Here is a 12,017-nt window from a genome sequence, read left to right on the forward strand (position 1 = left end):
GCAAATACAGTGTTCAGTGTTGTGCAGCATATCTCCAAATTATGAAAACCAATGAGGCATTGCTAAAGACTGTTGTGATATTATGAGTATATAAAAGTTGCACTAAAAAATTGTCAGATATCCTACCATGCACATCACTTCATGTGTTCAAGGTCCAGTCTAAGGCTTTTACTTCTTTAAAAATAAAATAATATTAGAAATTCAATATGGGATATTTAAAAGTTTTTTCTTTCTCATTGGAAGTTAGCATCCTTAAATGGATTTTTATGGCCTGGAGCCTATAACTAGCCTAGTTCTTACATTTTTTTGTAGTGGTTTAATGACTGCTTATTTTATAACTTATCAATTGTGGGTTTCATCTCATTATTAAATCTCAACTGGTTGAGTATAGGAATACTTCTTTTCTCAGCAGTGCCAGCTTGCCCTTTCCCTCAGTTCTCTCCCCAATATTCTAATAAAAAGGAAGAGAGATATTATTAACAGTCTGTTTTAGCATTTCATAAATGTGAAAAGATACCTTGCCTAGTAAACTTGGAAGCTGTTTTGTACTATACTCTGCCCTTGGAGATTTAAAATTCATATTTGTGTATTCATGCATTGAGAAGTCCTGCAACATTTTTTGTATTTTAATATTTTCATGTACTGCTGATAGATCCCTTATAACAAGAGGTTGAGATCATTATTTTGATCTTGCTTTACTTTTCAGAGTCATTTAAGATTTGAGGTTATTTAGTAATTCCAGTTTATGTGAAGCTCTGAACTTGTATTACATGCCATTTTTTTTTTCCCCCAGAAGTTATGGGTCCAAATAATGAGTTGTTATTAAGAACCTTTTGCCAGCTCAGTTTCTAAAGCAATGGTAATAAAAAGAGGTTAGAAGCTATAAATGGTGTGTGGTATGGTATGCTAATTGACATTTCAAAGATCAGTGAGAAAAGCTGAAAACAGTGTTTTCTATTAATCCACTTCTGCCTCTTTTATCCTCATATTTCATTTTCCTCAACTATCTTAATACCCTTCTTATTTTTCCGTATATAAAATTAATGCAAATCTTTGAATAATTAGTTGACTGTAGCTCTGCAGCTCTTATGTTTAAGTTAGGGAATTAAAATCATTATTTGTGTTTTTAAAAATAGAATTATATCTAGTTTATTTTTATCCTAAAATGTCTCGTATTTGATAACTTCTCAGAAATTTGATTCTTAACTCAGCTTTATTGTGATTTTACGACTCCAGAAGAGTTTATAGTTGACATTTCAGTAATTAAATTCCTTGAAAGAGTAATTTGCTATGTTCTTTCAAGTATAAATATGAAACAGGTTTTTATTCAATAATGATAAAATAATCTTTTTTCTGGATCAGTTCTGGGAAGATTGGTATTTGGAGTATATCATATAAAACACACTCAGCACTTGTCTGAGGTAAAGTGTAAATAATAAACATTTGTTTTGATACCTATAATTTTAGAAATCTGTACTCTAAATGTATGCCTGTGTCTATGTTTTTGCTTTAGGAGTACAAGATCCTCAGCATGAGAGAATTATTACTGTGTCTACTAATGGAAGTATTCACAGCCCAAGGTTTCCTCATACTTATCCAAGAAATACAGTCTTGGTATGGAGATTAGTAGCAGTAGAGGAAAATGTATGGATACAACTTACGTTTGATGAAAGATTTGGGCTTGAAGACCCAGAAGATGACATATGCAAGTAAGTTATCATACTTGAAATTCCAACAATGTAACAACTGTTAAAGTCTTTCAAATTGCTTAATTTTGATGATCTGATTTTAAGTGACATCTTTTGTTTTATTTTTCTGATGATCTAAGAAATTTCCAGCCTCATTGAAGCTATGTTTTATTTGAAGTCTTAATTTAAAATCAGAAGACACATTGTGCGTACATAGTCATTATTTTCTACCTCTTCTAAAATGATTTAATATAATTTATGGTAAAAAAGCATATATGGAATAAAGCCATTTAAAATAAGGAATAGAGAATACAAAGCTGTATAAAGGAATATAGTTGTACTAGAAAACCTAAGTTGCGGTTAGTGCTGAAAATCTTATATTTGACCTTCCTCATAGTCAAATCAATAAAATAAATGATAACCAACTAAAAGAAAAAGCTCTGTCCACGGGTATGTGTTACCTGGATACATACACATGCACAGGTCTAAGAAGTTTGAATATTACATCACAAAGAAGACATACAGTTCAGAAAGCAGCATTAGGTATTTAGGCTAACGTTATGCCTTGCCAGGTAGGAATTCATCATAATTATCCTAGAAGCATTCATGAACCAAAGTCAGCTGGAGTATTTCACCCACGCAAAAGACCACCTACTGTATGTCATACAAATATTACTCTGTAAATCCCATATGAATACACTTGTCAAGGTTGGGTGGTCTTACTGAAGATTTTTCACTTCAATGACATTTGTATAACATGAAAATATTTTACTTGAACTTCTTCACTGGATTTTTTATTTTCTCTTTGATATACAAGTTAAAAGAGAATTTTCATCTCATGGTATATTAGAAATAAATATTTCAGTACAAATGAAATAAACTTTGTACTTGCTGTCATCACAGTTTTTATCTTTAGCATTTACATGGTTACATATTCTTCACGTTTGTTCTTTCTGTGACTGTATATTTCATGTTTTTTTCCTTACATCTATAATTTTAGACTTTGAGAACTACAAGCTACCCTGATTATCTTTAGAAGACGACCAGAGGAATAAAGCAGATGCCCTAGATCTCTTTCAGATTTTGTACCTAAACAAATGCTAACCTCATTTTTCCTAACACCTATTTAGTCAGGTTTTCATCATGCTGTACTGCACCTCTTGTCTTTTTTTTATGTAAACATAATCTTGTCAAAAATTACAAAGGGTATAAGATTTTGCCTTACTTGCAAAGTAGTAAGTAATCCTATCCCTTTTGTGGATGCTAATGGAAGATAGGAGACTTCTGGGTCAGAGACAAAGGACTTCATTACAAAAGTAGCAGTCACTGGAGTATTATTAGCACTTTCTTGTGCTTTTTGCTAGAGTTCCAGTTCCCACAGGTCAACAGCAAGAGAGCCATGTGACACCCACTACCCATATTCTTCCCTGATTACACCTTCTTGTCACTGCAAATATAATCATTGTCCTAAATTTTGTTACTCATTCTCTTGATTTTCTCTATAATTATATAAGAAGTACATATTTCTCTATATGTGATCTTACAAAAATAGTTAATTCCTTGGCTATTCTGAAATAGGTATCAATGGAGTAATACTGTGTGCTTTCTTTTATGATTTAACGTATGTTTCAGAACAAGCAAAACTAAAAAAAATTATGCTTTTAAAATTAGTTCATATTGAGGCAGATAGCTTATTAGATCATTTGTTGTCTTTGATGTATAATATTTCATCATAGAAATAACCTTTTTTGTGTCTTCTGCTGTGATGAACATTTGACTTGTTTCCAGTTCTCCTTATGCAAAAGAGGAAGAAAACTTTGAGACTTTCTGAGAATGGTTTCAGTGTTTTAAGACATTTATATTTTCAGCTTTACTAGGTAGAGTTGAATTGTTTTTTCAAAGTGATCAGTTTATACATTTCCCAACAATATACACAAATTTTTGTTGCACAGCATTTTCACCAACTTCTGATCTGTCTTTTAAAAACATTGTAATATGGGTAAGTGTGAAATTGTACCTTCCCATTGGTTTTATTTTGTTTTTCTGATTACTAATAAGGTTGAGAAATTTTTATATTTATTATTGGCCATTCATATTACCTTTTTATCATGCCCGCTCGTGTCTTTTGCTCCTTTCTATTGATCTGTTTGTCTGTTTAAATTTTACCTTTAATTTTTCATTATTTATCTGGAATTTATTTATGTTTGTGGTATGAGGTTTTTCAGGAGGGTATCCAGTAGTATGCCAGCGTCATTTATTGAACAGTCATTCTTTTCCCCGATGAAGTGCAAAGCCAGCTAGCTTGCAGATTGGGTTTCTATATGTAGTCTGCTCTGTTTCTTCTGTTACTCAGTTTTGTTTTTCTTAATTGAATGACACCGTCTTAACTGCTGTAGCATTCTAGAAGCTTTGTGGTAAGCAAATCTCACCTTATTTTATTCCCATTTTGGAGCATTCTGGCTGTTTTGCTTTTTAGTATAAAAATAGGTTGTAGAGTTCATTGAAAGCTACTGGTTTCAACCTTTTCAACCTTGAGAAATAGGTTGTAAAGTTCATTGAAAACTACTGTTGTCATTTTTATTGTAAGAACATTGAATGTATAGATCATTTTGCAGAGAACTGACATCACAGTAATAATGACTCTGTCCTTGAGAACTTTATTTACATTGCTCCATTTATTGGAGTCTTCTTTAATGTTTATATGCTTTTAAAATTTTATTCATAATGATGTTATTATGAATAATCCATTATTTAGAGTTAGTTCTAGATTCCTTATAGGCTATTGCTAAAATCTTTCTTTGACACTACATTTTCAACTGTATATTGCTGGTGTTTAGAAATGCAATTGATTTTTTAGTATTGATCTTATGTCTAGAAAACTTACTAAGCTTTTTCATTTATTTTGACAGTTGTAGAAATTATATTTTATTATGCAAAAGATGATATTGTTTGTGAGAAGAAATATTTTTTTTTCTTCTGAGTCTTTTACTGTTCCTTTTCTATCTCTTATTAGGTTGTTGATTGAATTAGTATATACCTTTGTCTTCTTCCTGGTTTTATTCTTTGTTTTAACTTAAACTTTAAGATTTGGAATAACTTCAGATTTACAAGATGTTGTAAAGATAGTACAGAGAGTTTTGTATACTTTTAACTCAGGTTCCTCCAGTGTTAGCATCCTACATACTTTGGCATATTTGCATGACTAAGAATCAACATTCATACAGTATTATTAACTAAACTACAGGTCTTATTTGGATGTCAGCACTCTTCCCAGTTTATCACCTTTTTCTGTTTCAGGATCTTTTTCAGATTAAACTCATTACATTTAGTTGTAATGTCTCATTAGTCACCTAGAATCTGTGACTGTTTCTCTTTCCTTGTGTCTCGTGGCTAGACAGTTTTGAATAGTACTGGTCAGGTATTTTGTAGAAAATCCCCCCAGTTTATATTGTTCACACGTTTTGTCATGCTTAAACTGAGATTATAAGTTTTGGGAAAGAATTCCAAATAGGTGATACGCTCTTATCATATCAGGAGGTACATACAACCAGTCTTACTTATTAGTGGTGATGTTAGCTTTGATCACTTATGTATGGTGGTGTCTGCTGGGTTTCTGCTCTGGTAAGGTAATATATTTTCCTTTAATATTTTATTATTTGTAAATATGTAGCTAACTCTAGCCCATACTCAAGGAGATACTGATTACGCTCCACCTTCTAAAGGGTATATGCATATATTACTTGGAATTCTTCAGCAAAGAAGTTTGTCTGTCCTTCCTTTTTTCATTTCTTCGTTCTGTCATTTATATTAGTAAAAATTAATAGTATTTATTTTATTCTTTGTGTTACAGCCAAAATCTATCATTATTAACTTTCTTGCTGAAATTGTTCCACCTGCAGCCATTGGGACTAAAGGATTTGCTGTTAACATGTCAATATTGAGTATGATGGTCGATGAAGGTTTATGTTTTGTTTTTGTTTTGTTTTCCTTCAATTTACTTTATCATTTGAAGTACTTTCCTTCATTTTTATTTTGCTAAGTAGCATTTTCCCCGTTGGCAAAATATCTTTATTATTCTTTTCTTTTGGATTTAAAAGTAAGCTGCCAACATTATGACACTGTGTACCCACTGTGTGTTGTTTAAGAACAAGGATATTTCCCATGGAACATCAGTACCACTATCATGTGAAATAAATTGAACATTAATATGAAACTCTTACCCAGTGTTTCCCGTCATCCCCAAATGTGTTTAAATCATTTTTTCATCTTTTTGACCTAATAAAAAATTATAAATTTTATATTGCATTTGGTTATTGTAACTCTTTCGTCTTCTTTAGTGTGAAGAGTCTCCTTGTCTTTTCTTACCTTTCATGACAGTGATATTTTGAACAATTCCTAACCATTCTATAGACTGTCTCTCAATATTAATTTATCTTAATATTTCTTCATAATTAGGTCCTGCTTAAATATATTGTCCAGAATGCTTTTGTGATAAGTATTTCTGATTGCTTATAATGTCACTTTCTTGCATTATCCATGACATGAGTTTGGTGATGATCCACCAGATTTCTCTGTTGTGAATGTGCTATGTTTTTCTACACTGTAATCAATGTGATTTGGGGGGATAAAAACATGCAAATCTTGTTCTGTGACAGTCTATCACCCAATTTTTTTAAGCATCCATTTATGAGTCCACTCTCAAAGACAATTATTCATTTTATGTTTTCTAGGCATTTTTTTGAAGTTTTCAGTTTTATTGTCATTAGTGTTTTCACAATGTCTCCTTAATAGGTTTTAATTTCTGCTGCATCTTTATGTCTTTTGTTTTATTGCTCATATTGTTTTGTGCTCACTCTTCATTTTGCTTTGCTTTTCTCTTTTCTCAGTTTTGCCTATGTTTTGGTTTATTCATTGTTCTTTCAAAGAAACAAATTTCGGCTCTGTTATGACTGTTAAAGAGTAATGTTTTTAAAAGGTAAAATTATGACTTCTCTGCAGATGTTAAGTAAACACGTATTAAATGTTTTATTTAACTTATTAATAAAGGGGTCAGTCAGATGTTATAACCAGTTTAATAACAATTCAAAGAACAGACACAGTTATAGATTGGGAATATAGAAATAAATGTGCAAATGGAGGCAAAAATGGCCTCTTCCACAGTGAGGGAGAGAAGTCAATTAAACTTTCACTGGACATTATTTATATGTCTATAGACAATAATTATTTTTATTTGATATAAATCATTTATACCTTACTGAGTTGTAAAATAGTTCAAAGGCAATGAAAGGTGCTGAGCTCCGATAGAATTGGAATTAAATAGCCAGGAGGGAATTATTCAAAGCAGAAATTATGAATAATTTTCCACAAAGCACATCTCTTTCTCCACATGGCTAGCTTCTCTCTCTATATATATATTTTCTTTAAATTTATTTTGTTACATTCATTATATCCTTTGTTCTCTTCTGTTATGAAGTACTTTCTAACTTCTGAAGTTGAATGTTATTTTAATTGTTTTATTTTTAAATTGTTCATATAAACTTAATAATTTCTTTATAGATACTCTATTTTACATGCGCCCTGCCAATTTTGATATTGTGGTATTTTATTTTTTGTCCAGTTTAAGATTTTTACAATATCTATTGTTTTCTTCTTTTAAAGCATAGATTACATAGAAGCAATTTTTAAATTTTCATATGTATATGAGTTTTTAAAATGCAGTTATAGATTTGTAAGTTAATTGTGTTTTGAATAAAGAATGAGGTTGTTCGAAATTTAATAATTGCTTCATATGCTTCAGATATTTAGTTTTTTCAAATATTCTTTATTCAAAGAATGCATGTTCTTGCAATAGTGTATTTATGTTCGTATTACATCAACTTTTGCAGTTGTGCACAGCATCTGTATCTTGTCTGATATTTTCTTTGTGATATATCAATTTCTGAGACAGTTGCATTAAATTATTTTAATAGAGGATACATATATTTGCAAATTTCACCTTGTTGGTCTGTTGAAAGCTTTATGTCATTTAAAATTATGTTAGTTGATGCAAACAATTTCAGAACTGTAATATTCTTTATTGTTACTAATCTTTTGTTTTAGCCTCAAAGTATATTATGCGTAATGTTAATGTAGCAACATCAAGTAATTTTGATTTTGTCTGGCTTTCTTTCCGTTCTTTCACTTTCAACTTTCTTATGTCCTTGTTTGTATGTGTACAGTGATGTTAGTATGTGTGTCTGTGTATGTTACAGTTGTCTCTCTAGAAAGGAACATGAGTAACTTTAAAAAATTCCAAAGAAATCATTGTATTTTCACTGTGGAATTTAATCTAGTACATTGATTGTTTGTGTGGATATTTTGGATTCTATTCTGTTTCATGTTTTGTACTCATTTTCCTGTTGCTTCGGTTTCCTTTCTTGCATTCATTTAGCTTGTCTTCTTATTCCATTTTTCTTTTCTACTAATTTAGACTGTACATCAATTTCTGTTTTTAATGACTACTTTAGAAGTTCACTGAACTTAAAAATATCTAAAGCCAATTAACGTTTGCCCTATCCCAAATACATAACTGAGAACGATTTAACTAACTAAATGCTAGTTTCTAAGACACCATGACACTATGTTGAGAAAACAGAGCTGAGTTTATTTGCTTTCTGTAGTGATGGAAAATTTTACCTTGACAGATTTAATAGTGAATTGGAGGAAGAAAAGCCACACCAGATTTTGTTAATTTGGAGTTTGGTCTAAGATGAATTTTTCAGTTTGGGGACTTGATTAGGACTGAGCAAGAATCAGGATATAATAGTTTGGAAGAGGCAGAAATACCAAGGCAAGGATTTTGAGGACAGGAGTTCAGTAGTATTAGGTAGTAAACTGTTGATGCTTCAGTTGAACAAGTTAACAGTTCTTTTAGGAAATTCCTATAATGAACAGTAAAGTTATTTTCCTTAGTAAGAATCTCCTGGACTCTACTGAAGACAGTAAAATAGATAAATCGTGTTACTGTAAACAGTGAATTGGGTAGGGTAGGTGGTTTTGGTCCTTATTGTCCAAGCTGGTTTTGGTTCTCACCGCAGTTACTACCACTCCTGATTTGTATGTGATGGTTATTGAGATAAATGTTTCATATTTTTTACTCCACAAATTAGACATTGTTTTTTATTATTTTGTGTAATCACCTTTGTTTATCTTTACAGGTATGTCTACATTTGGTGCTCTTCGTTTCTTCTTGATTTTCAGAATGTTTTCTCTTGTAGGATTATTTTACTTCTTCCTTAAATACAGTCTTTAAATATTTATTAAGTGAAAGCCTATTGGTAGTAAATACACATTTATCATTTAGTTAAAATTTTCATTCTTAGAAGTTAGTTAGATTGAATATATAGTTTTAGGTCGTGTGTTTACTTTCTCTCAGTGTCTTGAAGATACCATTCCATTGTCTTATGGCTATTGAGAAGTCAGTCGTCAGACTGATTACTGATATGTCCCTATACTCTCTCACTGAGTGGTCCATTTTACAGAGACAAATGTTAGAGAAAGCATATCCATCCCTGGCTTCTGTGCCTCCTGTGGCCCATTAAACTCTGCTCCTTGCATACCAGCTTTCAGTAGATAACCACCATGTTCCAGGACATATTTACCTTACTGAAATTTTAATTTCTCATAATCCCCAAGGAATTATCTAACTTTCCTGACAGTTCAGTATTGCATTAAAAACCACAATTTTCTTTCTATCATTAATCCTACAATTTTAGTTGCAATGAACCAAGAGGAGTTTTTCTGCATAACTGTCTATGATGCAACTAACATGTAGACTGTTGTCAAGCAAAATAGTTTTCCTTCACAGTGCCTGGTACCCTTAAGTTCATATTTAAACTTCCCTTTGATAAGATGGTAATATCAGCTATTTTCCATGGCAGTGCTATGGAAATAAAATACAAATGTGTCTCCCTTAAATGCATTGTAAGAATTTAAACGGCCATGTTTTTAATATTTTCTTGATTGCTAAACATAGGCAAGTCTAAAAAATCTGGATCAGTATTTGTAGCTGTGTTTTTAAAAGAGGATATACTCAAGTAAGATGTTTGACTTATGTCTTCATATCCCTGTTGCCCTTCTTTAATAATCTTTTATAAAGAAAAACGTAGGATGAACAAAGTGTTTATGCTATTGAAAATTTCTATTATTACAATATACTAAGTAAGTTGGATACAAATTAGGTTTTATTAGTTTTACAGCCTGACCAGGATATGCAAACAATGTGGTGCAGGGCATTCAGGTTGGGCAGGCAGAAAGGGGAAAAATGAAAATTACATATGCATATACATATATTGCTAGGACTGTCTTTGTGTAAAAAATACTGAAATATGACTTTCATTTCAGTGTTGTCTGTGTGAGTGTTTTATGAAGGTTTCTGGTCTCTGGTGGAAGACCTGAGAGATAGAGGCTATCTGAGGAGGGAGAAAGACAGAGAGAGGAGAGAGAGAGAGAGAGAGAGAGAGAGAAAATAGATGGCTAAATATAGAAACGTCATGGATGAGTTATCAGTGGGCTTCTAGTCCTCTGCTTTACAGTCATAGGGTTATTATTTATTGATTATGTCTCCTTCAAGGATTCTGATGTCAGTGACATGGTATCCCTGGGACAACACTTTTTGTAGAGGCACGGTCTTGCTCTCTTGGCCAGGCTGAAGTACAGTAGTGTGATCTTGACTCACTGCAGCTTCAAGTCCTGGGCTCAGGTGATCCTCCTACCTAAGCCTCTTGATTAACTTGAGTACAGGTATACACACCATACCTGGCTATTTTTATTTTTATTTTTGTAGAAACAGAGTCTTGCTATATGGTGCAGACTGATTTTGCTCTTGGCCTCAGATGATCCTGCTGCCTCAGCCTCTTGAAGTGCTCAGGTTACACATGTGAGCCACTGCACCCAGCCCAGAGGGACATTTTGTTAGTAGAAATCTTATTTTTTTTTTTTCTGTTTGTTCCTCTTCTGAAGTAAATAATACACATATTGTATGTAAGATTTTACGAAATGAAAGATGACGAGAGACAGCATTTGAAAAAGGATAGATTAATCAGTGGGTCCAATTTAAAATAGTCCTTCATCTTCACCAAAACACCTGAGTTTCTTTTAGAACAAATACTATAACTGGTCCAATCAGGAAAAAGTTTAATGAGTTATAGGAATGCTACATCTGCTAAATGAAATAAACAGATTTTTAAAATATTTAGAATGTCAGATGATCAAAATTAGTTTTTCTTTAAAATGAAAAAAGTTTAGACATTTTTTGATCTTCCTTCTGTTTATAATAAAATAAATGTGACCTTATTATTTGCTCATTTATTTACTCTTATAATTCAACAAACATTGATTGTCTTCTAATTACCTACCGCAGTAAAGGATTAGGATTTCACATATGAGTTTTGCAAGGATGCAAATATTCAAACCAGAGTTCAGTGTGGTAGGTAATTAGAAAACAGCAGTAAGTAGGAGATTGCTCGTGTCCTCAAGTAGCTCATAGTCTGGGTCAAGAGGGAGGCAAATATGTAGACAATTAAGATAAAATGCCGCCAGTCCTAATATGCAATAGAGTACAGTTATTACTGTTACTGATTATATTTAGGCTACTTTTTGTTCATTTGCTAATTTATACCATAACTGTGTATCTTTACCATCAACAGTCTCTAAGTAATTGTTATTAATTTATTATGGAGAGACAAGAGTGGATAGATTAACCCTTCCATGCAGATCTCAAAAATTCAAACACTCATTTTCTGTGTTTCACTCTAGTAGATATAGTTTTCAAGGATAGTATAGATTTCTTATATCACTGTTACAATCACCCAGTGCAAGTTGTGGGTGATAAAATTTTAAGGAAATGTTATTTTATGAAAACAATGAAAAATATTCCTTAGTTGCATGACCCTCCAAATGAAATCAAGGCAATATTGTTTATTTGGTGATGATGACTTTAATGACCAGTAAGTGCGTCATAAGAATTTATTTTCTAAGCAGAAGGTCTTCATGAGCCCCTTAAAAGGATTGAGGAAAAGGAAAGGAACTACTAGTCCACATTTAGCATAAGCAATCTTAAATTTTAGCCCTGAGAGATACAAAGGCATCACTCTCCCCATCCTGAATCTGCAGACCTGAGAATGTGTAACTGGGTTTTGAACTGTAATTCACAATTTCAGTCTTGTTCATGATGGCAGGAAAAAGGATAAACAAACAAACAAACAAACAATTCAGTACCTCTTCAAGATATGTTGTGGGAACCCTACTATAAGGTCAGCAAAGAACATTTGCCTGGTGTTGTGGATGACG

At 32.1% G+C, this 12,017-nt stretch overlaps 1 protein-coding gene across 2 annotated transcripts in view; it reads left to right on the forward strand.

Annotated features, from left to right (window-relative positions):
- The window catches only part of PDGFC (platelet derived growth factor C), a 215,833-nt gene that overhangs the window by 117,539 nt on the left and 86,277 nt on the right, over positions 1-12,017 (forward strand). For both annotated transcript variants that reach the window (XM_003899300.4, XM_009207763.4), the window contains exon 2: positions 1,514-1,709. In XM_003899300.4, the coding sequence (XP_003899349.1) occupies positions 1,514-1,709 (196 nt within the window). The remainder of the gene's footprint in view (positions 1-1,513; positions 1,710-12,017) is intronic.

The sequence above is a fragment of the Papio anubis genome, chromosome 3 (assembly GCF_008728515.1).
Source record: "Papio anubis isolate 15944 chromosome 3, Panubis1.0, whole genome shotgun sequence".
Classification (NCBI taxonomy): Eukaryota; Metazoa; Chordata; class Mammalia; order Primates; family Cercopithecidae; genus Papio; species Papio anubis.